Source organism: Haliaeetus albicilla, chromosome 12 (assembly GCF_947461875.1).
Source record: "Haliaeetus albicilla chromosome 12, bHalAlb1.1, whole genome shotgun sequence".
Classification (NCBI taxonomy): Eukaryota; Metazoa; Chordata; class Aves; order Accipitriformes; family Accipitridae; genus Haliaeetus; species Haliaeetus albicilla.
In genome coordinates this window covers 14,204,996-14,232,857 of record NC_091494.1, presented here as the reverse complement: position 1 = coordinate 14,232,857, position 27,862 = coordinate 14,204,996, and the positions used below count along the sequence as shown (strand labels likewise).

General features: G+C 35.5%; 1 protein-coding gene across 1 annotated transcript in view; it reads left to right on the top strand.

The window, feature by feature from the left end:
- Positions 1-25,841, top strand: part of LOC138688030 (protein unc-13 homolog A-like) — a 29,816-nt gene extending 3,975 nt beyond the window's left edge. Inside the window, exons 3-7 of the mRNA XM_069798212.1 lie at positions 1,365-1,464; positions 5,228-5,345; positions 7,081-7,204; positions 11,705-11,840; positions 23,312-25,841. Of these exons, the coding sequence (XP_069654313.1) occupies positions 1,365-1,464; positions 5,228-5,345; positions 7,081-7,204; positions 11,705-11,840; positions 23,312-23,399 (566 nt within the window). The 3' untranslated portion in view covers positions 23,400-25,841. The remainder of the gene's footprint in view (positions 1-1,364; positions 1,465-5,227; positions 5,346-7,080; positions 7,205-11,704; positions 11,841-23,311) is intronic.
- The last annotated feature ends 2,021 nt before the right edge of the window (positions 25,842-27,862 follow it).

The following is a 27,862-nucleotide window of genomic DNA, read 5'->3' as shown; positions in this document are numbered from 1 at the left end:
CAAATTTTGCAACTACAAAATATTTTGCAAATTTTGTGTTTTGTTTGCCTCAGTTACACAGAATAAGCAATAGGATGGTATGTGAATCATGCATTGTTGACACCATTTCTCACAAATACATCACCAGACTTCTAAGTCTATATTGACTTTGTCAAGTGTAAGAACAAAGACATCCAAATTATAGAAAATAAAAGGATAACATTGATCGTTGTTGATTTTGTTTATTGAAAAAAATAGTTCCCATTACGTAACATCCTTTAGTCCTTTTGTCAAACATTTTTATCAGTCCTAATCGATAAGATCTCCATACAGGATGTACAGAGCTAACTTCTCCTTCACACTTTTTGTTAACTGCAATGTAATGTAATTTGATACAACCTATTCAACAGTGTATTGTAGACAGTGACAGCTTCCCTCCAACTCAGACTGGTTGATTGACCTGTGGTAATACAGACAGCTCAAAAATGACTTCTGTTCTTGGCTACGTCTCATGTGTATGTTTTGGCAGTAGTTCTATTTTTTAAAAAAAAGTCTTTTTTTAACCATATGTCAATGCTGATCCTTACGTAGGATGCTGGAGGCTAGTGAAGGATGTGGGAAGCATGCAAGTGGAGAAGCTTTTCTGAACAGCCACATTCCTTGCGATGATATAATATGCCCTTTGCTGCCTTAGATTCCCGTGTGAGGCCCTAAAGGGTAGAGCTTTTCCTTAGTTCTTTTGCTGTTTTCTGTCAGTGATATTTTCAAGAGCTTTAATTTTTTTTTCTTTTATTTTATTCATTTTGCTGATTAGGTCCAATTTTATGAATACTCATACTGTGCATTTACAAAGACATTTACAAAAATGTTTGAGTTCATTTGGGACTGCATCTGAACAAATTTTGCTGCTGTATCTATAAATAGAACTAGATTCACACACAAAGACAAGACTGAATTATGTTACAAGTCTGTGGCCTTGCCTTAATTGGACATAAAAGCCCATTAGCCAGTCACCAATATTATCATACCAACTGAAAGGGAAAAAAAATCCTAATTTGCAGAAAGGGAGTGCATACTGGTTTCATGAAAGATCTTTCAGGGAGATTGATAAATAACCTGAGAAGCCATGCCTGGAAGCTGATCCTTAAAATAATTACTCATGTTTAGGATTATGTTCTCTCCCACCTGTGATGGGCAGAGATTTTCCTGTCATAATCTCATTAGAATTAATAAGAATTTCCTTGTTCAAATCCATGTATTTGAACCACACCTCTGAATGTTTTGCATGGAGTAAGAGTTAAACCCCTACTACCATGGGGCTGACTGTTTCCAGCTTCTAGGAAGAAATAAAGTGAGTTTTAATGTGCTGGTTATTTCTTTTTCAGATGCATTCAAAACCTATGTTGTTTTAAAAGTCCAAAATTTAAAAAGCACTACAACAGACAGAAGGGGAAGTGAACCTAGCTGGGAACAGGACTTCATGTTGTAAGTAACAGGGAATTCTTATCAATTGGTTTTGTTGTATCTTTGCTGTATTTGGATAGTCTAGAGCAATTAATAACATCTGAGATGACATACTGATTGCAAAAGCAAGGAAAAAGTATCCAGCTGAGAGAAAAGGTTGCCAGCCTAGCTCTAGGGAACAGAGCAAAAGTTAATTTTGCAAGGCACATTGCAGATCAAGGCCAGCAGTCAACAAGGGGAAGAAAACATTTGTCTCCAGTATCTTTAATTTCATGTAATGTTTTAGGAATACAGGAATGAGAAGAAAGAGAACTCAAATTCATCCTCATGCAACTTGATTTTTGTTTTACTCACTTTTCTTTCTGTATGACTCATATTTTATACATTCATTTATCTACTTAACTGCCAATTTAGGTAGTTTCTTTACTATTGACCCATACTGTTTCTCACTTGTCTGCAGACATTTGTCCACTTCACTCAACTCTCCATCTTGTTATTCAGTCTTTGTTCTCCTCTTTTCTCTAGAGCCTTGTATACACCTTACTTATCAGGAGGGTCCAAACACCTATATACTGACTGACATTCTGAGGAACCCTGCTTTCAACTGTCAATTTCAAAGCATTTAAAACCAATAAATATGTAATCTCATTAGATGCTGAGATAGTATGTTAATCTCTACTATTTTTGGTCCCTCCTTTCTCCCTGCACAAATCTTTCTCTTTTAACACATTCTCTTTCTGGAAACATAGGTTTTATTCCTGAGGTCTAGAGTTGGTTGAAATATTTTTTACAGAATTAAAAATTTAATTGGCTTTGGTTATGTTTATGAAAAATATCCTTTTTACAACTTTGAGGTTTTTTCTAATCCAAGTATTTTAATATTTTGTCAGAAGAATGAGTTGGTTTGAATCATTTTTCCATACTTTCTGGTTGTCTCTTGTTTCTGTATCTTTTGACAGGCTCTACATATGCCAAAACTGACATTTTGATTGAAATACCGCCCCCCCCCCCCAATTCAATTGTATTCTATATTAAAAGCAGCATTTCTAAAATCTTCTTAATTTTTTTCTTCATAAATATTTCACATAAATTAATTTTATTTCACGGTGCTCTTAATCTCACTTATGGGCTTCATTTTCATCACAAATTTTTCCTACAGTTATTAACTGAATTTGGAAATTTTTTTGGTGTTGTGCAACTGATTTTTTAGACAACTGTAGGAGACTACTAGCTTGCTTAACTGAATATTCTGAGTGGCTGAAGGGCCTGTTATGTTAAGCCAGCATATATACCTTCTTTACATGCCATTTTATGGCTAGATGTAATGACATATCAGGTCATCAAAAATTCGGACTTCTGACCATATAAAACTAATCTTAATCTGGGGCTAATTCCTCTGCCACTCCCCAGTCATCAGGCTTTTCTAGCAGACTGTTCAGAGCCACAGCCTAAATTATCCCAACAGGAGGAACGTATCTGTCTTTGAAAGTGCTAAGGAAAATTAAAATCAATAGCTAGCCTTTTAAAATACCATTCTTATACTGCAGCTTTGACTTGCAGAAAAAATTGTCATGTTTTAGTGTAGAGGAATCATTGCTGTATGATAATACTGTGTTAACATGATTATTTTGGCACTTTACTGATCCAGACATAATAGTTCTATAAAACGTTGGGTGGGAATTGGATGACAATGTAATAGTACATCAGGAAGTAGATCAATTAAATTTCAGCATTTGCCCTATCTGTTACCTTTAGTGCAGGAGGCAATTAAAAAATATTTTAAAGTGGGTGTGTGTAACCTATCCTCTAAATTTTCCTGAGTAATGTGTTACAATATTATTTAATACATTTGCTTTTCTGTTGTATAAATGCTTTGCTTTTAATCATATTGTATGTAAATGAGAGTGTTCCATGACATCAGTGAGAATGAGCAATTTATTAGGATTATTTTCTTAGTTTGCAATTTAAATGTTACCACAGAATACTATACAGCTTTTCTTGCAAATACGTTACGCGGTTGCTGTAGCTCCATCTACTGCCTACTCAACTATACAACACAGCAGACTTTTAAAAGGCATTATAAATAGGTGTTTACAAATACGTTTATATACACTTTGTAAAGTCATACTGTAGTTCATTTTCTTAAGGGCTCTCTCTCAATCTCTGCCTGTAAAAACCGTGTTCTGTTACATGCAGAAATTACCAGCTTGCATTTTAAAAATCACATATTGTTTAAGCTTTCAACTTACAGTTTCACTGTTCAGTTATCAATGCAACAGTGTTAAAGTTGGAGTCCACAAATACTGGAAGATAAGAATTCACAGCCTGTCTTCCGTAACGTATTTGTAAAGGGGGGAAGCTGAACAAAACAAAAATTCACTATATCTGTTCAAGTGCATGAGTACAGTGGAAAATTAGACATTGAGGCAGCCAGCATAACGTTTGAGAGCAACGTGATGAGTTCAGTACCCATCTCAGGGGTAGCACCCTTTGCCTTTCTCAGATTTCACTTGTCCTTTTCCTGGTAACTTTAAGTACACAGTAATTCACTGTGTTACACCACACAAATCAGTTGAAGATTAGTTTTAGTACTTAAAATTAATTCAGTCAAATGGAGATTACATACAGTCAGTCACAGCAGAGACATCAATGCCTATTTTATTGTTCATATTTACAGAACTGGTCTGTAACTGCTTATAGAAATATATAAAGGAATGCCAGACATTCCATGAGGAAATAACTTACCTCTTAATTTTAGTTCAATGTCATGGGTGAGTTAAATGGCCTGGCAGAATTTTATTTTAAATTCTTGCAAAATAAGGTTGTGGTATGGTAATTTTTTTGTCAAAACCAGCTAGTAATAAAATGCATGCATCCTATAAGTAGAACTAAAATACAGCCTGGATCTTCAACTCTTGAAGTTGAGAACTGTTTTCCCATTGGATTTTTGTTGTGCAGTGCAACTTCTCGATTCTAATGAAGGGAACAAGCTCCAAATGTCTTTTATACCTGGTCTTCTTTACAATGAAACCAAGAAATTAGTTCTGTTTCCTGCAGGAAATGATCTGGCACTTCATTCTAGATTTTTGTGAGGGAAGATGGAATTTTTCCTATGTCATTATAAATCATTCTTAGCTGATAGTCCATGCTGATTGACAGTGTGTGCCATCATAGCTGACATTGCCAGCTCTTACTGTTTCATTGAAAATGTTTCTCCGAGTTTTATGTTCAAAAGACTGATCATTTTTGTGGATCCTAGTTTTACCTAAAAGAACTCACTTGACAAAAGGCTAACTATGTTATACTACCGTTGCTAACTAAGAAGTTAGCTACAGTGAAACCTGAGAATGCAGGTTCTTCAGGACTGTCCTGAGACCAGTGTCCTTTGGAGGCAACTGAGGGATTACATATTGCAGAAATTTCTCAGAAGAAGCTAAAGCTGAACTAAAGACATTTCCTGGTCTTGTTTTTTTTCTTGGGTTATATCCAATAGGGCCAAGTCTTATAGCAAAATAAAGCTACTAACAGCTGGGACTTCTGTGCCACATTTGCAGCAGAACCGTCCTCATCAGTTTGTAAAAGCAATCCCGAACAATAAGACTTGAGACTTGTCTTGTCCAGTCTAACCTTTGTATCATGCCTGTTATATTGCATTTTATGAGTATACTGAAAACAAAATACCTCTGTATCTGCTATATGTCACTAACTCAAGTTATTATGATAGATTACTGAGCAGTTGAGACTGTGTTTTCAGTTTAATGGTTTGTGTATTCATTGTTTTTAGTGAAATCTGTGCTGATGAAAAGGGCTTCATTGTAGAGCTGTGGAAGAAAGGCTTGCTCTGGGATAGCATTTTAGGAGTTTTATGGATTCCCCTCGCAACTGTGGAATATGCAACAGATGTAAGTTGACTTTCTGTGGAAATATAAAACACTGCGTAAATTCCAATGAATTTCTCATTCTTAGCCTCCCCAAATACTGTAATGACATTTATGATCCATGTATATTTCTATCTCATTTGTTTCAGTCTGTAATATTGAGGCATAATGCACATGTGACTGTCAAAGTGACAATGGATACCCATTAGCCATGTACCCTGGAGAAATGGCTCATGTACTGAGTCAGGTATAATTCAGTAAGTGGGTTAGAGTTCATCTGCACTCAAGAATTATTAGGGAGGCAAGGACAGTTTGGTTTATGTGATTAGAGTGAGGGAATTTCAAATTGAGGTTCCTGGCTTGGCTCTTCAGTGTGTGACCTTGGATAAATCTCTATTAAAATGGGCAAAATACCGTTGTTCTGTCTCTCAAGGGAATTGGCCATTGTCTCAAAGAGGAAAACAGAAATTTGCCCTGTGGTACTATGGAAGAAATTAATAGAACAGTGAGTGCATAGAGAAGGATGAGTGGAGAAAATGAGTCAATCCGAAGAGTTACCATGTATCCAGCATAGTCATAGTTAGCTACCAGAATGAGCATGCTTGCCCTCAGTAGGCTAGAAAGTAGAGAAAAAATGTTTCTGGGAGTGTGGAAATACTGAAGCAGTCTGCAAGTGCTGCAAAATCATCTGAAACTGGAAAACGTAAGAGGTACCTTATTCTAATATTCCACAATTCTCCCATTCATAAATATGCTATCTTACACATAGTCCATGGAGTCTATTTTTAAAAAAGTAACTCTGAATTAGAGAAGATGAATTTACTCTTTGCAAATAAAATTAGGTTTACCTTCTTTAAATTATCTAAAAAATAAAAAAGGCAATTGATGATGAGGTAAAGGAGAGAGAATTGGAAAACTTGCTTTGTCTATAGCCATTTCTTTATAGTAACTAGTAAGTATTCATATGTACTTTGAACTGACATTTCAATGATTCTACTCAGAGAATGGAAGCAGGGGAAGAAAGTAATTCCTGCTTAAATTAGAAGTTGCTCTGTATCACAGCTGCCAAGTGCCATTTCAGGCCCCAAGGCAAGTTGTTTTTCTCCACTACCCTCACTGGTGTTGAGTTACAACTTGCTGAGACAGAAGTTGTGGCTTAACAGTAAATACTGAAACTTTAAACAAAGAAAGATGCAAGAGTAGAGATTGTTTCTTAATTTCTTCAAACCCTCTAAGCCTTCATTTATAATTAAGCCACTGTGGAACTTTCCTAGTTATTTGTCCTGTTCATCTCAACCCTGCAGCTCTGCTCTGAGCTTTATAACTCAGAAATAACCTATAAGGGAGCAGTACTTCAGAAGCTCTTTTTTGGCTTGGTTATTAGCATGTGGTAATTCCTTCAGTCTTGTGAGAATGTGCTTGTTTGGCACCAGTTCAAAGGGAACTGGAAAATCTCAGTTCATAAGAGTAATTTTCAGTATTCATGCTTCTTTGCATCTTAATTATCTGGCCATCTTAACATGTGTTTGTCTATATTGTAAAGCAAATATTTTATTCTTTCGAATTCCATGCCTGTGAGAAAACTTGATGAAGTCCTAACTATTACTTACATAAACAGAAGTTGGAAGAATCTAGAATGGATCCTAAGCCTGTTGGTGTCATAAAGAAACTCCTATTGACTTAGAGGAACCTTCATTCAGGAAAAAGTGGATAATGCTATAAATCCTACCTAGGTAACTTTTAGAATGTTTTTTCCTAGGAAGGTCCAGGTTCCTGGTGGACATTGCATTCTGAAGTAATAAAAAATGGGAGTGAGATTCAAGGCACAAAAACACCAACTTCACATGAGATCTTACTGGATGTCTACTTTGCATTACCATTTGGTGAGTTATGGATTGAGGTCTCTCTCCAGCTTTCCAACCGTTCTATTCCGCTTTAAGTTCCTGAAATACAGGGGTAAATAGCTTTTTTTAATATAGAATCTTAAGTGCTTATTCATCACTGGAGCATTTGTATAATTGATAGTGGTAAGTAATAGAATCAGAGTGCCACTTCCCATGAGGAGCTGGCTGAACCATTTCATTGGTTAATGTTCATCCACGTGTGGATTGTAGAGCTAAAGAACAAAGTACTTCCTTAAGGCTCAATCTAGTAGAGCCTGTGTGTTATAGCTCTGTATCATGTCAACTTTGACCAGCTGTTTGCACAATGTAAGTTTTAGTAAAATCTATGGCTTCACAAAATCTAGTGCACATGAAGAGGGAAACTGCATATATATGTATGAAAATAGTGTATATGAAGGTAGAAATGGAAACTGAACATCAAATGATGCATCACCTCACATTATTTCCACATATAATACAAAGAGATTGACTTTATCAAGATTATCAGTCCATCTATATGACATAGTCCAATATGCCAAATAATTTCACAAAGATAGATTAGCTTAATATTTTACTCTTTAAACAGTCTCATGAACTATGGCTAAAGAGAGTAATCCTAAAATTTATACAAAAATAAAAGTAAAAAATGTGAAGAAATGTGAATGAGAAACATTATTTATCTTTTGAAAGGGAGGAATAAAAGTCGTACCAAAAATATGGTCTTCACCTGTTTAATGTTCTTTTTGAAATGCATTGTCTGAAACTGAACTTGGCAATACAGCTAATGCTGATTAGAGCAGTGTCCTGGGTTTGGCTGGGATAGAGTTAATTTTCTTTCTAGTAGCCGGTATAGTGTTATGTTTTGGAGTTAGGATGAGAAGAATGTTGATAACACACTGATGTTTTCAGTTGTTGCTAAGTAGTGTTTATACTAAGTCAAGGATTTTTCAGCTTCTCATGTCCAGCCAGCAAGAAGGTTGGAGGGGCACAAGAAGTTATGAGGGGACACAGCCAGGACAGCTGACCCAAAGTGGCCAATGGGGTATTCCATACCATGTGATGTCATGCCCAGTATATAAACTGGGGGGAGTTGGCCTGAGGAGATTGCTGCTCAGGGACTAACTGGGCATCAGTTGGCAAGTGGTGAGTGATTGCATTGTGCATCACTTGTTTTGTATATTCCAATCCTTTTATTACTATTATTATTGTAATTTTATTATTGTTATCATTATTAGTTTCTTTCTTTTTGCTGTACTAAACTGTTCTTATCTCAACCCATGAATTTTACTTTTTTTTTCCAATTCTCTCCCCCATCCCACTGGGGGGGGGGAGTGAGCGAACAGCTGCGTGATGCTTAGTTGCTGGCTGGGGTTAAACCATGACAAGCAGACTAGTTATTTCTGATGTTTCTGGATGTAGTCTGCATGACTACACTCCTGTTAATACACGTGGTAGAATGTATACCTTTTCACAGAGTAACTGTGGACTGTTGTGGATTCTTATGAGTCACAACAGGGCCTACATACTTTTTTTTTTTTAATTTTTAAACAAAAATTACTCTTTATGTAGTATTTCTTAGCCAATCAGACATTGTGAAAGATAACCTAAGCCCTAGTCACATTCTGGGGTTTGTTTGTTTTGTTTGTTTGGTATATTTTCCCCAGCAGCCACAAGCAATTTTCAAGCAAGTTGTCTGAATAAAAATTCATATGGAAGAACTTTTTTCTTGCTATTCACATGTGTCTCTGTCTAGATTATTCTCACTTATGAGATAATTTTATTTCCTTTAAGCATGATGGAAAGTGTACATATGTCAAATGGACTGAGTCCTTAAGTATAAAAAGAGATCAGTAGTACAAAGAAGGAGCAGTTTATAAAGAAGATGACAGAAAAGGACAACAGTTTGTGTAGTAACAGTGTAATACCCATTATAAAAGGAGAAAAACAGGTATAAATTGTATTTATTCTATGTGCCATAAATTCTTCTTGAAACCTCTTTGAATCAACAGAATGTTTTAAGTGTGTCCTTACATAGTTTTCATACCTAGAAACCTGGTGCAAGTATGTTATAGAAACTCTAACTGTGTGTTTGCAAGCTGTAAATTCAGGTTGTTACTGACTTCAGGCTGCTACTTGGAGGGAGTGCCAGTTTGTAGGTGGATGCCTGTATGCTATTTCCAAATAAATATATTTGAAGGAATGTTTTAAAGACAGTCCCTGGGACTGTATTTATGGAGCACTGTGGGAATCCTGTAGAGGTCACTCTCACACTATGGTTTTCTGTGCAGAGGGAAGAATTCAAAAGCATTTCTAGGGTACTGAGAAAGCCATCTGTTTATTTTTACCCTCTACCTGGATTTTGACTAAGGCATTACGTTTTGATTGCTTATTCTATTGAATGGTCTCAGCTCAGCTGTGGCCAGCTGAGAATCTGTCCTTGACTATTGGAATTGGTACAGCCTCTTTGTTATGAGAAATTACATTGGAAAGGTGGAATACTGCAGTTATTTTTCACATTTCCTGAAAGATGTCCATTTGAGAATGCCAGACACTTGGTAGTAATACAAGAGCCTTCAATGCTGCTTTAACAATATGGCTTCATTTGGACTTGAAGCACTGCATGTAGTAACAGGGAAGTGTTTAAACATAATTAGTTCATTCATGAGTGCTTTTTTCTAGAAGTATCATCTAATGTTAGTTGTGGTAGCAACAAAGTTGTCATTTCACCATTGCCATCTAGAATGAGTTCCATTAAAAGACTGCTAAGTAAAATGAGATTCTCATCATATTTAAAATTCTGCAAGCAAATTCACAGTAATAAAATACATACTCCAGATAAATATTACAGCTAAATTGCAAACATTTTTAATGTCAAGGTTTTTAAAGGATAATCAGGCTTTGTTATGAAATACATAAATTTTTCTTCAAATTCAAATTAGGTCATTCTTGTAAGAGAAGACAGAAGAAAATTTAAAGGACATCACTTATTTTTTCTTAAATCCAGCATTAGAGACACACATCATGCTCCTTAACATTCAACATTCAGTTATAGCTTACATAGAGAGTATAAGCTAAAGAAATTGAAGATAATTTTACTTAAGTGGAATGTATTTGGTAATAGCTGTAATTTTGAAAGTCATTCCTGTGACTTGGGAACTAAGATCTCATTTTGCCAAGTAGCCTACTGAAAGTCAACAGGGCTTTAACCTTATGAGTAATTTTGCAAAATGCTGTGCAGGTATTCACCTCTTAGGCTTGGTTGAAATTCAACTCATTATCACTTTCTGCCATATATATTAATTAGCATATGAGAATATGAGGTAATAAGAACAAAGTAACAATAATGAGATTAATCCCTGTTTCTGCATTAGTCACCATACTAATTCACTGATACACCAAGGGATTAGCAAATGAGAAAATTAATTGTTCTGATACAGTTTTGATCAGCCTAAAACAAGGTCCTGAAAAATCATAGCAGAGTGATTGGAAAAGCTCATGCATCAAAGTATAAAATTCGAAGCACAGAGCACCTTAGTATAATAATTCACATATACTTACAACCTAAAAGTTTTCGTTAACTTATGCAGTAGGAAAACAACAAGATCCTATTGTTTTCCAAAGCATTGTCTTTATCTTCTCTTTGTTTCACAGCAGTGTTGCCTTTATTTTGAGCAAAAGATATGACATAAATTTCACTTCTTTGGCAGCTAACCAGCTATGAGTAAATGGTGTGAGAGGAAATAAATCAAAACATAGTTCCTAATATGTAACCAAAACATCAAAAACAGAGGAAAAGAGATGGGCACACAAATTCTTCCAATCAATATGGAAGAAAATTTCCTCATGCTCAGGGCCAGATCATGAACCCTTTCCTCTCACTAAAGCTAATAGGACAATCTATAGAGTAAAATGTTCTGCAGGTCAGTTTTTACCTCCAATTGCAGATGAGACTTGCTAGGTTTCGCCAAAGAGGTATGAACTTGAAAAAAGGTCCATTCTAGGGCAATAGCACATGGCGTTAAAGTAAAGCCTGATTCCCTGCTTAAAACACAACTCCCCCACACAACAAAACCCAACCAACCAACCAAACAAACAAAAAAGCCCTACATCTTGGAATGCTGTGCATGGACACATAAGAAATACATGGCCAGTTAAGAACTGAAGTTGGACTGGAACATTAAGAGATCAGTTTTCTTCCTAATCCAGCAATGGCTCATTTTTCAATTGTAAAATAAACTGTTTCCAAGTTTGTGTAACAAAAAGGTAACTGGTTTAGGCCTCTTGAAGTTTTCAGATCAACAATCAGAAGGTCATCTTGGAACTCTGCTTCTGCTGTTCTTGGAAAAAGTGATTTAATTATAATAATGTTTTGTAATTGACAATTAAATCCCTATTACTATGAATTTAATGAATTAATTTCGTTAATGTGTACTTCTCTTTTAGAAGTTCCTTCTGTAAAATGGACTGAAAGATTTCTAGTAGCTTTTTCTTTCTCTCCAGATACTCACAAAGATTTAGATAGCAGAGGTTGTCACAGAGGGACACTCCTCCAAGGTACAAGACATTCACATCAAGATACATATGATACTCTGTCATCCATCAAAAGTGGTCTCAGCATACAAGAAAGCAAACTAAGGTATTTTAATTTGCCATATGAGACATGTATCATAACATTGATTTTTTAACCTTTTTTTTTTTCATTTCTGAATGACACTGTGATACATATACAATTATTTTAAGAATGTGACTGTAAGTTTTATAAACATGTGAAACCATAAGACATATGTTTCCATTATTATGGTGGGACAGAGTATGATAAATCTTCATGTTCTATTGAAAGAAAAAACATGAAGACTATTGCATCCTGCCAAACCAGTTTGCAAATGTGTGCCTTCTCAATGAATCATCGCTGGTCAGAAAAGAGGATTTTAGCCTACAAAAAATGTAGATATTAAAGGCAACCAGAAATATCTTTGGCAAATTCCTACAAAACAAGAATATAATCTATTAATGATGCAAAAGGGAGAAATAACATTCTAGAATCTCTTGGAGTAGGTGGTTATGTATATAAAGGCGGCTTCAGAAGTGCAAATGTGTTGTTCCTTGATTGGTCTTCATTTAAGGTGATGTTTTAAAGGACAGTATTTTAAAGACAATGCAGGTATTTATTAGCTTTTCTATGTTCTTTAATGGCAGATACATGGTAAAGTAAGTTTCTTGCAAATAAAAGGAAAGCGTCACCAGAACTGAAAGTTACTCTTTCCATCCATCCTTGTCTCTAACCCTTCCTACTCTTTCATCTCCAGCCCCGTCTTGTAACTGTGGGGCTGCTCTCATCTCCTCTTTCCCATCTCTTCTGGAACTGTCCTTTGTTGAAACAGGCTGTGTTGAACCCTGTGTTTAATTGAGAAACAAAAAGCCCCACTCTTTGACTTGATTATTTTTCTGTTTAGTTAATTGAATAGGTTCAGGGATAAATGGAGGACACTGAAAGAAGCAGTGCTTCTCCCACTGTCAGCTGATCACTGCTTTCCCTGTATTGTCTGCCTCTCTGGGTCATTGTAAGAGTTTTTATCACCATTCAATGAAGCAGACTGGGAACTGATCTGGATTAAAAACTGAAACGTTTTGCCAGGTCAGGTCAGCTTTGTGGTCCATTTAATTTAGCAGATGCTCAAATATTTTGTGTCAACATAAAGGAAGAGCATAAATGAGCAGGGGCAGTTCTAGCTTATTCCAGTTTAAAGTGTTAGTGGATCAACAGTCTAAATAACGAGACAGATAGTGAAGCATGGAACAGGTGAAGTTTTTGACAGAGTTCCAAACAACAGAACTCCATCTTGCAACAGGAGGCATTAGAAAGTCTGATTTACTGCTATTTGCATTATCTTTAACAATTACTTTCCAGGTTGTGGTTCACAAGCAGTGTGCTGTGTGCTTGTAACTTTAATTTTAATGTCCCCAAGACATTAAAGGAATTAGAACTGAGACCAATAGGGAGATTAAATAACATTTCTTAGAGTACTCAGTGGGTCAGCAAAATTGGCAGATGAATGGTCTATAAGATTCCTCATTAGTGTCTTTCTGAAAATACAGTAAGTTCTATGTGACTAAGCATTGAGAACACTTCAGTGGTATTAAAAATGCAAAGAATTGCAGTGTTCACTATCTGCAACTGTGACTGTGGGAGTCTAGATTGTTTTACATTTTAAATGATCATCTCTAGAAAATGTACACAGCTGAGACACATAAGAGGGTCACCTCAACAGCTCATTGGGAGCCCTGCTTTTCCCTAATAGTCAGCCTTCAACCATGTGTCACAAGGTGGAGCAAGAAGGCTCCTTCTTCCCTGCCTATATCATGTGCCAGGGATGCAACAAAACCCAGTTCACCCAAAGTTAAAATAAAGGCTATACAAAATGTGAAGAACAACTTACAACCAAAAAATAAAGAATTCAAGGACCCTGCCACAAACTGAAAACTACATGCCAACCCAGCAAAGGGAAATTCTTGATAGGAGCAGTGAGATGTGAAGATGTTTGTTGCATAGCTATATGTTCTGTAAACACTGTACTGTATGTGACAGCAGTTCATATTAGGAGTACTAATGACACTAAATTATAATACCCAGAGCAGCATAAAAATGAAAAGCACAAATGGAACAGTGATGGATTTATATTCCTACATATTTTCAGAAATTAAGAATCCCACTTGATTTAAAAGTAGCAAAAAAAGAGCAGAAACACAGAAATTTCTTCTAACCTGTTTCTTCGGACTATGATTGATCTTGGGGATTTGTGTAATGAAATGCTGTTTGATGCAGACTTGTAGTTATGTTATTGTTTAGATAGTATCTGTTAATTTCCAGCTACTTTTTACAAATCCTGAAGTCTTAGATACCTTTGCAGTATGCATTGCTGTTTAAGTATCACAAAGATTTTCTGTGTGTCTTGTTTGTGTTGAGACACTAAAATGCCTTCATGGTTCAGATATGTGAATGGGTGTATAAGGAGGAAAGTGATGGGATAATGGGATTTAACTGTTACGTTCAGTTCCTTGGACTCCTTGGTATGCTGCAAGTTCCAAGTGGTTTTCATTTCTTAATGGATCCTACACCAGTGGATAGTTGCTTCCGTGGAGACAGGCTTCACTGTATCCTCTCTTTTCCAAGTATGTTCTTAGGCCATGATTTTACAATGCAGTGTATTCAACAGCAGAATTGGCTTAATTTCTATTACTTGACCTCGATCTCAGCTCACTGTCCTCTTGAGTACAGTGGTACAAATCTTTGTCCTCATCCTATTTAAAAAAAAAAAAAAAAAAGAAAATTTTTGTAAGGTTAGTTATTTTAAAGGCAAATCTTTTACCTGACTCATTTTACAGATTTGGCAGTGCAAATGGTTGTTCTAGTATGCCAGTGAATAGGTACAGATACAAGGGGCAGGTGATAGGAAGAAAAGGTTGGGATATTTTGCTAACAGCTTTGTATTGTGGAACTGCAGATTTGGAGGAGACAGAAGAGTGCTTGTAAGGTGAGTGCTTGCCTCTTATCTAAGTGCAATAACTGAGTTATCACCCATATTTAGAAGCTAACCACATTAATTGTTTGTTGTTTTTCTAAAGCACTGGAGCAATGAAATGTTTAGCTATTGCTTTTTTGAGGTAGAGAGTAAACAGTGTGGAACTAGAGATACTGTGAGTGAAAGATGATAGCCTATCATATTCTGTTAGAGCACTCTCTGGTCATTCAATATTTCTCACCTCTGATAGACTGCCATGAAAAACAATAGATTCATAAATGCTCATGGAGATGAACATTTTGCCTAGTGGGGTTACAGTTAGCTCTGTTTCCTCTGTATGGGAGGGGAGACTGAGAGAGACTCCAGGGAGCAGTTCAGTGTAGCTGCTGTTCTTAATCACCAGTCTTAATACCCAAACCTAAGGCTTTGGTGAGATGATCAGCTTAATCTGGTCCAAGAGTGTGCCAAGAAAGCTGAACTGGAGGAACATCAGCTATCGTTTAGGGTAAAAACATCAAAAGAATGTCTGAAAAAAAGGTAACGTATAATGAAATACATGTCCCCTTTGAGGGGGGGGGGAGCATAAAAGCTTCTGTCCAACAGGTCTTAGGTGATACGGGTTTTTGTGATTAGCTCTAACAATAGATGGTTAAAGGTAGTGTGTTTCACAACTTAATATGTACTTCTTCTATTAAATTAAATTGGACCTATTGACAGGGTTGACCCGTAAGGCTTTGTGCATCTGTCCTGTTCTCACCCTTGGGCATGTCTACATAGAGTTCAGCTATTGGATAGTGGCTTTCTGAAAGATTAAGAAAGGACGGGAAGCAAGTCCTGACATGATTTGGGTATTGTAACTAATTGATTGCATCTGGAGAGCAGGAAAGGCATTTGATTCCATTTTTGAAACTAATGTATTTGCCTAGGCAGGCTACCACACTTTCTGGAAGTTTTCCAGAAGGGAATTAATTTTTTATCTATTTGCTTTGAACAAGCAACAATGCTGTGGAAAAAAAAAGATAAGGCAAAAATAATTGCTGTCTTTCTGCTTCCCTGGGTGTGGAAAATGATGATGTATAATGGGTGGAAGGGGCAAGGAATGAAGTGGCAACAATTATATTACTTTCCTGCCATTACCTTCTGTCGAGTGGAGTTGAATGCTCAGAAGGGAGTCCAGACTCTAAGAACATCTCTCAGCAGTGGTATCTGAGCAGAGTGAGCTTTCTGTGTGTTGGTATAATCACTTCTTTTCCCTTCTGCTTGCAAAGGCAAACTGGGGGAAAAAAAAACCCCTCTCTCTCTTTACTGTTAATTTTGGCTTTCATATCATCTGCCTCATACTGTATTACTTTTCATTCATGGTGTCCTCTATAGTAACTCAGGAGAGATGCAGTCTGTGAGCAGCTGACACTCAAAAAGGTGTGTTGTCCTGATGAGGGATAGAACAGACTTTTGGGAAATGCAGCAAGAATAGGTGGAGTGTCAGGCATTTGGCTCATGTTTAAGCCATGTCTAACAGCAGTGATGCCAGAAAAATAGCTGAAACACAAGAGATGATAAAAACTATTACATTATTAAGTTATGTATTCTCTGAGGGGATAACATGTTGTGTATGCACTTAAATGACCTTTTCATGTACAGTAAAAAAGCAGACTCCTAGTGCATGTAGCTTCAGCACAAAATTACTAGGAAATAAATGAATCTGCAAAAGGTCATCAGGCTCATGGCTGCAGTTACTCAGTAGACTGTATATATACAAGGTACTACAGCATTTTTTTGGCTGTTGTGATCCTTGATCTGTTTACATTTACTAGCAAGTTCTTGCAGGGTATTTACAGAGAACTACAAGTGCTTCCTTAGGGTGAGAGCTGTCAGTAATGGCAGTATTCAAGAGCTATTTCTCTATATTTTTCTAAGCACATGTCCACTCATTAGCATATCATCTGGGCTGACATGCCTTTTTCAACAGAGATCTAAGCCTATGAGCAGGTTAAGCTAAACAAAAAGAAATTAACTTAACCTGGCTATGGAATTCTTTCCTTTGCTTCTTTGTCCCAGATAATTTTATTGAATTTAAATGAACTTTTTTATTACTAAATTTAGGATCATCACTGAATTACTGGATAATATTTTTAAGGGGAAAGTTTTTTCATCTAGTAATAGATGTTTTCAAAGATTATAAGCAGACAAGTGATGATCATTTTAAAGCTTAATTAAAGATAGAGATGTGTATTTATTCAGGATAACTGCATTTGTACTATAAAAATACATACGAAAAATCTGAGAAGTTAGGGAAGTAGATTAGACTATTTGTTTTGAATGGCTGTATTAAACACAAAATTTAACTATCCTTTAAATATTTAAGTATTAATGTGTATCAAATTTCTTCATTAATCTGTTCTTTATACTGATATTTATTTGTCAATTCTTTGGTTATATACATAAATGGTGTTTATGGCAGTTGACTCTAGATGTAGACTGATCACTAATTAAGTGTAATTGATTAACTTTTTCCATAAATCATAAATTAACTAAATCAGAATATGAAGGATGTGGTAAAATGATTAAGTGACTTCTAATTAGAGCAATATATTTTCTCCCAGAGTCTTTAAAAAAAAAAAGAAGAGAGAAAGAGAAGGTGAAAATACCGTTTAAAAAAAATAAATCTGAGTTTTGCTCCAATGAATGTAATTAATGAACGAATGACTGTAATTTTTTAAAAATCAGCAGTCAAGTATTTTGGTGTATAGTTCATTCCAGCTGTGTATAGTAACCATACAATAAATCAATTGGTTCATTCTGTATGCATTAGCATTATTAGTAGCCAGTGCTGAATGCTACTACTTGAAAGACTAAGGATTTCATGGTACCATTCAGGTACAAGTATGTTGCTATATATCCAGAACAGCCAGAAATGTACAGATTTTGCACCAGAATGACTGAAAATGAAGTGTCTTATAATTTAAAAATATATAAATTATGAAGAAGGACACAATGAATGAATACTTCATATAATTATATGCTGCTTCTTTAGGAAAAATATGCATATAAGTACTTGAGTTATACTCTTCAGTAAAGTCATACTTTTCATGTGTGCTTCTTATGTGTCATCATACTCAGGAAGTCACATATACATCTATCATATTAGCAATATGGTATGACATAATTGCCTTAAGCTACAATTATTTGAATTAGAACTGCAGATAAGTGAATAAAGTACATGCAATATTACATGAAATGTTAAAGTTGATAAAAAGCTTTAAAGGAAAACTATATGTTCTATTTACAGTCAAGCTACATAAGCATAAAAATTAATTAATCTATGCAATTCATATACTTGCAACTTGAAACTAAAATAGTACAATTGATGCTTGTATTCTCAATAAGTTTATAGTGTTTCTTCTGGAGACATTTAATTTAACTGCAAAATTAAAATGGAAAATACTCTGCGTGATTGAAACCAATCCATTAATCTAGATCTCAGAATAACCATAATAAAAAAAAAAGTTTTGTAAAATTACTGTTTTGAACAACTGCTGTTTGAAACAAAAGAAGGATTATGCTGAAAAAGTACACTAAAAAAAAATGACGCATCAAAATGGTAAGCTCTTATGTTCCATTTTCAAAGGAACTTAGTCATCAGCTTTTGAAAATGTTACCCTCAAAATCTTGTATTAAAAATGTTTGCTGTATTTTAAAAACAGCAATCAAATACATTGACAATATTAACAACAATAATTAGAAAATATTAATGTTGCGGTCCACAGTCAATCACCTAAACAAAGAAAGTACTATGCAAGGGCCTGTCAATCAGAAACTAAACTGAATAGCATACAATTGATTAGGGGCATTTCCAAAACAAGCAAAATTAAACAAAATAATTCTTTTAAAAAACAAACAAACAACCCCCCCAAAAACCAAATCCCAAGGAAGTACAGTAACACAGATAAGGATCTTTCTTTTAAAAAGAATACAGATATGTCCTAAGGATCTTTCTTTTAAAAAGAATATAGATACATCCTGTGATACTTGTCTTCTCTGCAGAGCTATAAATCAGTCGTTGGACAAGGAGAAAAAAAGACTTGATTACATTAAAAAAAATCCAATCTTCGTGTTTATTTATTTCTACCTACATAGGCCATATGAGTAGATGTCATCATAAATCCTTGTATTCACACAGGAAATGAAGGAGGGATAAGCTGCCTGCAAAACCATGCTAGACCTGTATAGATTTTATGGACAAAGTTGGTTTTGAGTATTTGGTTCTAAAATGTTTGGCTTTGACAGTGTTTCCTCCAGTCTAATGTTTTGGGTGATGGTAACTGCTGAGTCTTAAAAGGAGATACATTACTAAAATTGGACTTTATGATCTGCAACCGCTAGCAATGTTGATTTTAATGTAATAGTCATTAAAATTATATTAATTAAAGTAAATTAATGTGATGTGACAGCAACATACAAATTTTTTTCAAACAGATGAAAACTGAAAAGAAAGCTTAGTGATAGCCTTAGAAGTTTCCTAGTGCTTGAAGCATCCTGGCAGTTAAATGGCCTCTTCAAAATGTAATTGATCTTCCCTGTTTTTAAATACAGAGAAGAAAAGATTTGCTAAGGTCTCAATTCATTTGAAGTGATGACTTTACAGCCATTTGTCCAGTAATCTGTTTAATTATTCATGCCACATAACAGAAAAATTGATAGGCAGGCATAAAATTATTTTTAACCATGAAAATTTCTACCTCCACCTCTTGGCTACAGGTCAGGAATTCCTGAAACTAAAACCGTATTTCCACTATGTAGCCATAGGTGTTCAAGCAGATAGTATTTGTTCATATATGTTAGTCTTCTGTTGTGATCATTCAATGACAGATTGTTCCTCAAAGTTGTATTACAGAATAGCTAAGCATAGCTGTTCTTCCATGATGTGTTATTGTTCCCTTTCGTGTTTGCTGCCAAAAAGAAAGAAGGATGAAAAGTAGAAGGCAGGCTGACAAAAAATGTAGGTCACATGTAAGCCTTATGGCTATGACTGTCCACCGGTTCCCAGCCTTTCAGAACTGGCATGTTACTTTTAAAATATAAAAAGCTGTTGACATTGTAATTAGTGGGGTTTTGCATTTAATTATTATTCTGAGGCTGTTCTCTAAAATGGTGCCACATGTTACATGATTGCAGTCCCTGTGCCATTGTTTTAGAGAGCTCCAGTTGTATGACTATGCTTTTCCACACATTTGAAGAAGAGAACTACTACTTCCCAGGGCAGCAGCTTCATTTGTTCTGGAAAGCTGTGAGGGACATCTCACAGTATGATGTTTCATCCAATTGCATATTCTTTTGAAGTGGTTAAGTTGCTCCAGCCAACACAGTACTGCACTTTCAGATATATTGTCCTTATTGGGCTCTGTGGTGTTTTGGGGGTTCTTCTTTTTTTTTTTTCTTTTTTTTTTGGGGGGGGGGGGGTAAGGGGGGTATTGGGGGAGGGCTGTGGAGGGGAGGTGTACCTCCAAGGAATACTTTTTAGGCAAGGAGTTGGGTAGAATTCAGTTTGGCTAAACATAGGTGTCCAGTATTGTTTGAAATTTCCCTGTAATTCCTTCAAGACAGAACTACCAGATTAAAAAAAATATTAAATACTTAGTCTCCTATTCCTCCTCAAACCCTTTATTGACAAGGAAAAATGGTCTTGGTAAAACAATTATAACTAATTGAGCTATATCAAATCTGTTTTCAAGATACTGAGCCTGGATGCAGAAATTGTAGCTGATATATGTAAACCTTCACAGTACATAGAGAAAATTATTTTCTGATGGTATCTTATAGTTTACATAAATAGCACAATATACAGATCTTTGAGTTGGAAACCAACATTATCTTCTCCTTTCTATAGTACCTAGCATGATAGAATCTCATCTGGAATCTGTGTGTTCTTAATACGAGTAATGCTTTTACAATATGTGGTTATTTCCTAGAGCACGAATTACTGGTTTCTAGTCTTTGTTTTAAATGCAAATAAAAAATATTGAATAAACATTATTTATATATTTCTTTTAATGGGACGGTAGGTAAAACAACCTAACGTTTCCTTAGCTATAGAAAAAGTATACAAAGGACAATTAGCAGAATTTTATAACTAAATGGCCATGTTAAGACCTAATATTAGCAAAAGCTATTGTACATCTCAGCTGAAACTCATCTACTTTAAACTTGCATTCTTTCTCTAAGCTGGTATTTGTAGCATTAGACACTCACTGGTGCGTTTTCTGAAAGCACCATCTATATGAAAGTACCCTCAGAATAGAAAAACATAAGAAGAAACAGCTGATGTCCAGAATAGTTCAAAAGAAGAGAATGTGAATCTTGATAAGTGGCCGCTGCAACTATTTTTTCATTTATTTGCTGTTCTAAAAGAGCTGGTTTATTTTTTCTCTAGATAACAGTTTAACTCATGTAATACTTCGGTATTCCAAAGGCAAGGTAGAATGGCTGTTTACATCAAATACCCACCAACTGAGTGACTTCCCTGAATATGAACTATTTTCACATATTAAAGAGCATTCCTCTAAGCTCTTTGGCTGCTTGTGCAGCTGTTTTCTGCTTGATTTATAGAAGGCAGCGTGGGTAGGAAGGTATTCTGCTTTAGGTGATGTTTGGTTCAGTTTTATAGGTCAGTCATTTAAAACTGCAAATAAATGATGTTATTAATTTATTTTATTACAGCAAGGCAGATCTTTTCAATAAGAGATAATTGTTGTAATAGTGGCTTACAGTCTTATGTAAACTTAAGCCCTTTTGAATAGCACTGTAGTGCTGACAGTTCATTCCATTGTTCCCCAGGCTTAATTCTCATCTGTCACTCAAACTAACATGCTCATTGATGATCCTTCCTGCCCTGCTGCCCTTTCTGAGTTCAGTTCCACCCTCTTGCTTTTTTCAAATGTGTTTTTCCTTCAGATCTTCTGTGGCCGAGAACTATTGCTCTTGATTGCAGTAAAAGTAGTTCTCTCAAATGCACTTTAAAAAAAAAAAAAGCTTCTGAAGAATTTTAAAGAATGTTGCAGTAGCTCTCCACAGCAGGAAAAGTATAGAAAAAGTTTACAGTTAGAGCTGGAGAATACTAAGTCTCATAAATATAGTGAATTTGAAGTTTTAGAGATTTTTATGGGTTTTGTTATATACCTCTACTTTATGTTTATAACTATGTCAACTTTACAACTGTTACCAGTTTTATATGTTAAAAAATTTTGAGTGAAAAACAAGGAAAAGAAGATAAATTAGCAGTTAGCACTATGTAGAGAAAACATTGTACTTGAAAGAGATTGAGAAAAAGGACATTGAGAGAATTGAGAAAACGAACATTTAGGGAATTGACGATTCTGTCAGAAAAAACAATGAATTATGTATAAAACTGTTAAGAAGAGTAGTAGGAAACAAAACATATTTACTTTGGCAAGTCTAGAACAAATGATGGTGAGCTGATATGACATGTTGATGTACATTTTCTTTCCTAGAATTATCCCAAATAGATTTTGGTAGATTATTTTTGTTTGTTTGTTTTTAAAGTTAGATGCTTTAATTCACATCATGAAATTCACCATAGGATCTATTTAAAAGTTTGCTGTAAAATTATGTAGTGCGCAGCTATGAATCTGATCTTTGTGGCACTTCTGAAAGCAAAAATCTTCATACTCAGCTGAGTTTTTACAAATATGGAATGCAGAATTAAGGCTTTAGGTAACTGAAGATGAGCCAGTGCAGCCAGCTGCTCCCCAAGGGATGGGCAGTCAGGCATAGTAACACAGCAAGCAGGGCAGGGGCCTCACCAGCCAGTGCCCCAACCCGCTAGCCCTAGGCAAGACTGGGAGTAGCAGCAAAGGTCACACAATAGTACAGATGACCAGATAAGTTTGTGGTGATGAAACAGGTCCAAGGTCAAACTGGTAAGCCAACTCTTACAGGTCAGGATCAGGTCTAGTGATGGCAACCAGGGTAAGACGCAGCACAATGATCACCAGGCAGGTCCATAATGAAGCAAGGTCAAGCGCAAGCCAGGAAATCAGTCCAAGAGTGAGGGTCTAGATCAATGGGTACATAGGCAGAGCTGTACTTGAGCTAGAGAGTGTCACTCCTGCAACATAACCTCACGTGGGGACTGGAGGCCGAGGGCTGGACTTAAATGGAGCTGTGGGGCTCATGAATCCCCCTGGGGAGGCCCCAGGTGAGGCTGGTCTGATGAAGTCTATTTCTACACTCAGGACAGCAACAGACATGAACTATTGATTGAAAATTACTGCTGTGGGTTTTTAAAAACCATTGAGTTATTGATGATAAATGGAATTGTTAAAACTGAATTTTTATTTTAATAGTCTTGTCCAAATTATTTCTTAATAAAAATATAATATAGAGCTTTATATTTCCATGTTATGTCTCTGTAAAGACAGGCATTCTGTTGCAGAATTAAAAGGAATTAATCTGACAAACTGTTTAGAAGTTCTGCTTGGGGTGCTCTGAGTAACTTGTAGAAATGAAGTTTTGAATTTTGGATAATTGCTTTAATACAGCACAATTTTTAAATATACACATTTTTCAGGTCTTTCCTTGGTTTTGAACATGACCTTGTATTCCAATCTAGGAATGAGATAATTACGGAGAAACTTCCAGCAGGAGAAGAGGTATAGTGTCTAGTTCTGGCACAAAAGATACAGGCAAGTTTGATATCCTGCAGTATACATAAAATAACCTACAAAACCTAATTATAAAATAGGTTATGTATTAAAATAAAATGTAAATATCTTTGTCACATGGCAGAAATTACTATTTAGTTTTTTCCAATATCTATCCCTATCAAACCATACGGTTTTGCTCTTCCCAGTAATCAGATGTTATAACTTTCTTTTCTTTAAATCTTTTCAGAAGGGTCTGTTTCACTTGTGTTATTTGAAGTGTTCCAGTGATTGTTTTGCATCCTATTATGACCTGATATTGAGCTTTAATTGACTTCATTATTAATATTCATGGGTTTGTATTGTTTGTTATGGTGACAACCTTTCATGATAAATGACAAATCATTCTGAATTCCCCTGAGATTCTGTGTAATAACATTATTCATGATGAATTCTTTAGGTGAGAATGGAATAGGAAAGGCTTTGGGAATTCTGTTTGTCCTAGATTAATTAAGGTCTATGCCATCTTAGGTGTTTCTGTTCTCATGTAACTGTATTAACACTTTACTGTTATGCAGTGATTTCATCTTTCATTCCCAAAAGGGTTACTTACATGCTATAAAGGTTAATGCACTTTACTTAGACCTTACTTACATAAGTCGTAATTTATTTGAGTAAGTAGCCTTGACAGCTTCTGGAAACTATTTTATCTAATTAATACCTACAGCTGTGTGTAAAAGATATATATTCAACCTCTGTGCAAGCATTCCCTTGAAACTGCTGGCAAAGCTGTTCACTTACAGAAAAGCTAAAATAGTCAAGTCAGGTATCAGTTCTTGTGCAGGGAAATTCCCTTTGTCTGTATGACTTATCTCAAAAATACAAAATGCAGCCATTTTAGGTAGAGGCACAAGAACTCTCCAGAAAGAGCTATGCAACAGAGGAGAAAAGAGAGCTCCTGTGGGAAGAGGAGCAGAGGTTTATGAAAAGCTTCATTAGGCTCTTAGTGCTGTGCCATATTTCATCTTTAAGCTGCTTCCCTGAAAGATGCCAGCACATTCACATGCAGGGTAAACTTCACTGGAATTAATTTACTCATTTGCTTAGCAATTGGTTGGTTACAAACTCATAGCTTGAATTTTGATTGGTTTACAATGAAAGCAGTAAGCTACTTAGAAATTCATATTACTCTTTTTTCTTTATTTCATTAATTGATTACCTATTTGTATGGATTTTTCAAATGGAATTTCAAGTATTGATGTGGATTATCAGTGCAGACTTTTCTAGCATATTGTCCATGGACTAGCAATCATGGATATATGACTAAACAAATTCACTGAATAAATTGTCCTCCTGAACTCATAGTTACTATGAGTTACTATGCAGTAGACTCAAATGTGTTCCTAAACAGTAAAATCATTTCCCTTGGAAACACTTGCCTTTTCTGACTTGGATATTGAGATTCAAGGTTAGAAAAGCCATATAAGCCTATGATGTGAAGAGATGGCAGGCAGCTTTTTTGCTTTATGGTGTAGCAGTTACTGAAGGTCAGGGAAAACACAGATCACCTAAGTGCAGACACTACAGGTACAGATTAAGTTTGGACTAAAACCCAACTGTTTTTTGCAATGCAAGAGTCCTTTTAAAGATGACTTAAATATGAGCAGATTAGATCTAATTTACAGCAGATAATATACATGCTTTCATATAAAATTTCCCAGTGCTTTAAGCTAAAGAAGTCTATGTAGAGCACTAGAACTTCCTCTGTTATTCCTATTCCTTACTTGTTGCAAATCAAGCTGGATAGGAGGAGAAAATAGGAGCAGCATTAGATCCCTAAAGTAAATCCTGTTCTGTTTTTTTGCTACAGCAGGTAAGGTTTATGGTAAAACACTAGATAAGCACTCAACATTCTGGTGCAGGAGGAGGGCAAGGACATTTCATGTTCTTAAACCATTTGAGAGTTTCTGAAAAACAACAGATTCCTTCAAAAATTGTTTTTCTTAAATATTACATAGTTGTTATTATTATACCCTACTGTTATATCCTTTCATTAGCTAAAACAATAAGCCAAAAATCTTAAAACTATTCAACATGATGGAATTATCAGTAGTTATGTATTTCTATGCTTCACTTAGTTTAGAAGTAGATACAGATTGAATCCATGTAAGCATTGAGGTACGTGTTGCAAAATTCCATGCAGGGACGGATGACAGGACACCAATATGATGATCAAAGTCACCAGTTTATTGAGCATAGCTGATCATTCTTATACAATTCCCTAAGTTCCTTAAAAGCTTTGATTGGTTGCTGCATGCAAGCATATAGTGTCCACGTGCACAAGCATAAAATGTGATTGGTTATGTCAACACTGTACACGCATATAAACATAAGCTATAATTGGTTATACTAACTCTGTACACGCTCATAAACATAGGACATAATTGGTTATATCAACTAAAACATGCGAAACTTGTCTCAGTCTAATTGGTCAAGATAAACTGCCGAATTGAGGTTCTTTGTGCCAAGTTCCCTTTATCATGGAATGCGCACCTGTGTTCTAATTGGCATCTTCCTTTTTTTTGTCGTCTTATTTATTCTGTTCAAGGCCTTCCAAAGGCGTCTGGAATGCTCTTGTGACCGTTAGCTAAATATGTGTCCACAGGTATGAGATAAGTTTATAATACTCAAGTACAATTTCATGCATGAGGCCAAGTTCAGGCAATAGTCACAGTAGAGCTTCTTCTGTGAAACTTCTCTTACAAATAGTGAGAGTTTCACACAGTCTTTGACATGAAAGTAAGCTTGTTGGATTTTTTTTCTAAGATTGATTTAGAAATGGAGGGAGAGATCTAGATGTGGAAGTGTGATGTAACACACTCTATAGGTCCATCCTGCTTCTAAAGGTTACATATTTATTTTGTTTTCTTGTTGCATGCATATACAATCAAAGACTTTTATAATACTGAATTTGAATTTTTTTAAAAAATTGAAACATTAGGCATTGGTTATGAATACAGAGACTTGATAATGTACAAGAAAGATTGAGTTCAGCTGAAAAAAGAAAAATGTCTTTCCAGTATAATTTGGATAAAAACTACCCACATTATTTTTTTAATGGGACGTATTAGAAGAAAGCAATGGTTTTAATGATATGGCATTGAAATAGGTGAGAAACAGGTGACTAACAAATAGCTACATAGTGGCAAACCCAGGCAAAATCTGGATTAATTCATAAAATTTCTATAAGTGTCAGTTAGACATTGTTTTCTTTCTGGGAACTGTCCAAGATGACACTTTGACAGATTCAAGATTGATTAGAAGCTGGCACTTCACTGGACAGCAGAACAGTGTCTTGCTAGTGTCTTATTCACACCAACACGTGTTTCTTTGTGTCGCTTCTCTTCTGTGATAGCCTTTGGTCTTGTCAATCAGTTTCTGTCCTAATTGCATGTTCTTTTGTTCTGATAAATATCTTGCACTTGGGAAACAATGAATATAGCTATTGCAGCACTGAAGAGATAATGTATCTTGAGAGGATTTCTCAGGTAGCAAGACTGCCTTGTAGTATCCTTGTATCCACCAGAAAAGCTTGAAGGTTACTTTGTAAGATGTTGATTTATTGTTTTGGCACACTTTAAAAAAAATAGACTCTGCCTTCAAAGCTACTGTTCGATAGCAGTTTAGGGAAAAATATGAGCTATTGCTTACTGGCACAATACTAAGCATGCTAAGATCAAAATCACAGGCTGTGGTTTTGACTGATCTGAATGACAGTTTTCAGTCCAGTTCACAGCTTTGAATTGTAAGAATTGGAATTTAAATATTTTAGACATGCATTACTGTACATCTCTGTTTTCACACACTTCAGCACCAGGTTTTCAGCTGTAGTGGTTCTTCAGAATAAGGTCTAATGTAATTGAATAAATTCCTCCAGCATAATGAAAACAAGATGCCACCCAGTCTTACAAACCAAGCCTTTTGAGAAGGGTGCACATTAATGTTTGCGAAAAATAGTTCATCAAATAACAAGAAAATCCCACAATGTTGAATCCAAAATACATCTACAGCTTTTGAAGTCTAAACATTTGAAGTGACCTAAAAGAAGTAGGGATCTATGCACTTGATAAGTTTATTCCTAAATAATTTTGTGATTGTCTCAGAAGTAGAACAAAATGTCATATTCCTTTGGCTGTCACTGCAAACCCTGTCCAAGTATTTGTTCTCTGTATGAATTCAAGTTTCTATATAAAAGATCTTGCCTTTTTGTGTATGTGCGTATGTTAGCTTCTGCACTGATGGAATTCTAACTATTGAAGATTCACAAAAAAAGATCTTTCAGCATTTTTCTGTTAGTGGAATAGAATTCCTCTATCATACTGTACAGTTGTGACCCAGAGATTGTTTAGTTTGTCACAACATGTAAGTGGTAGTATAAATTAAGCTATTTCACAGAGGAACTAACAGTAGGTCTTGAA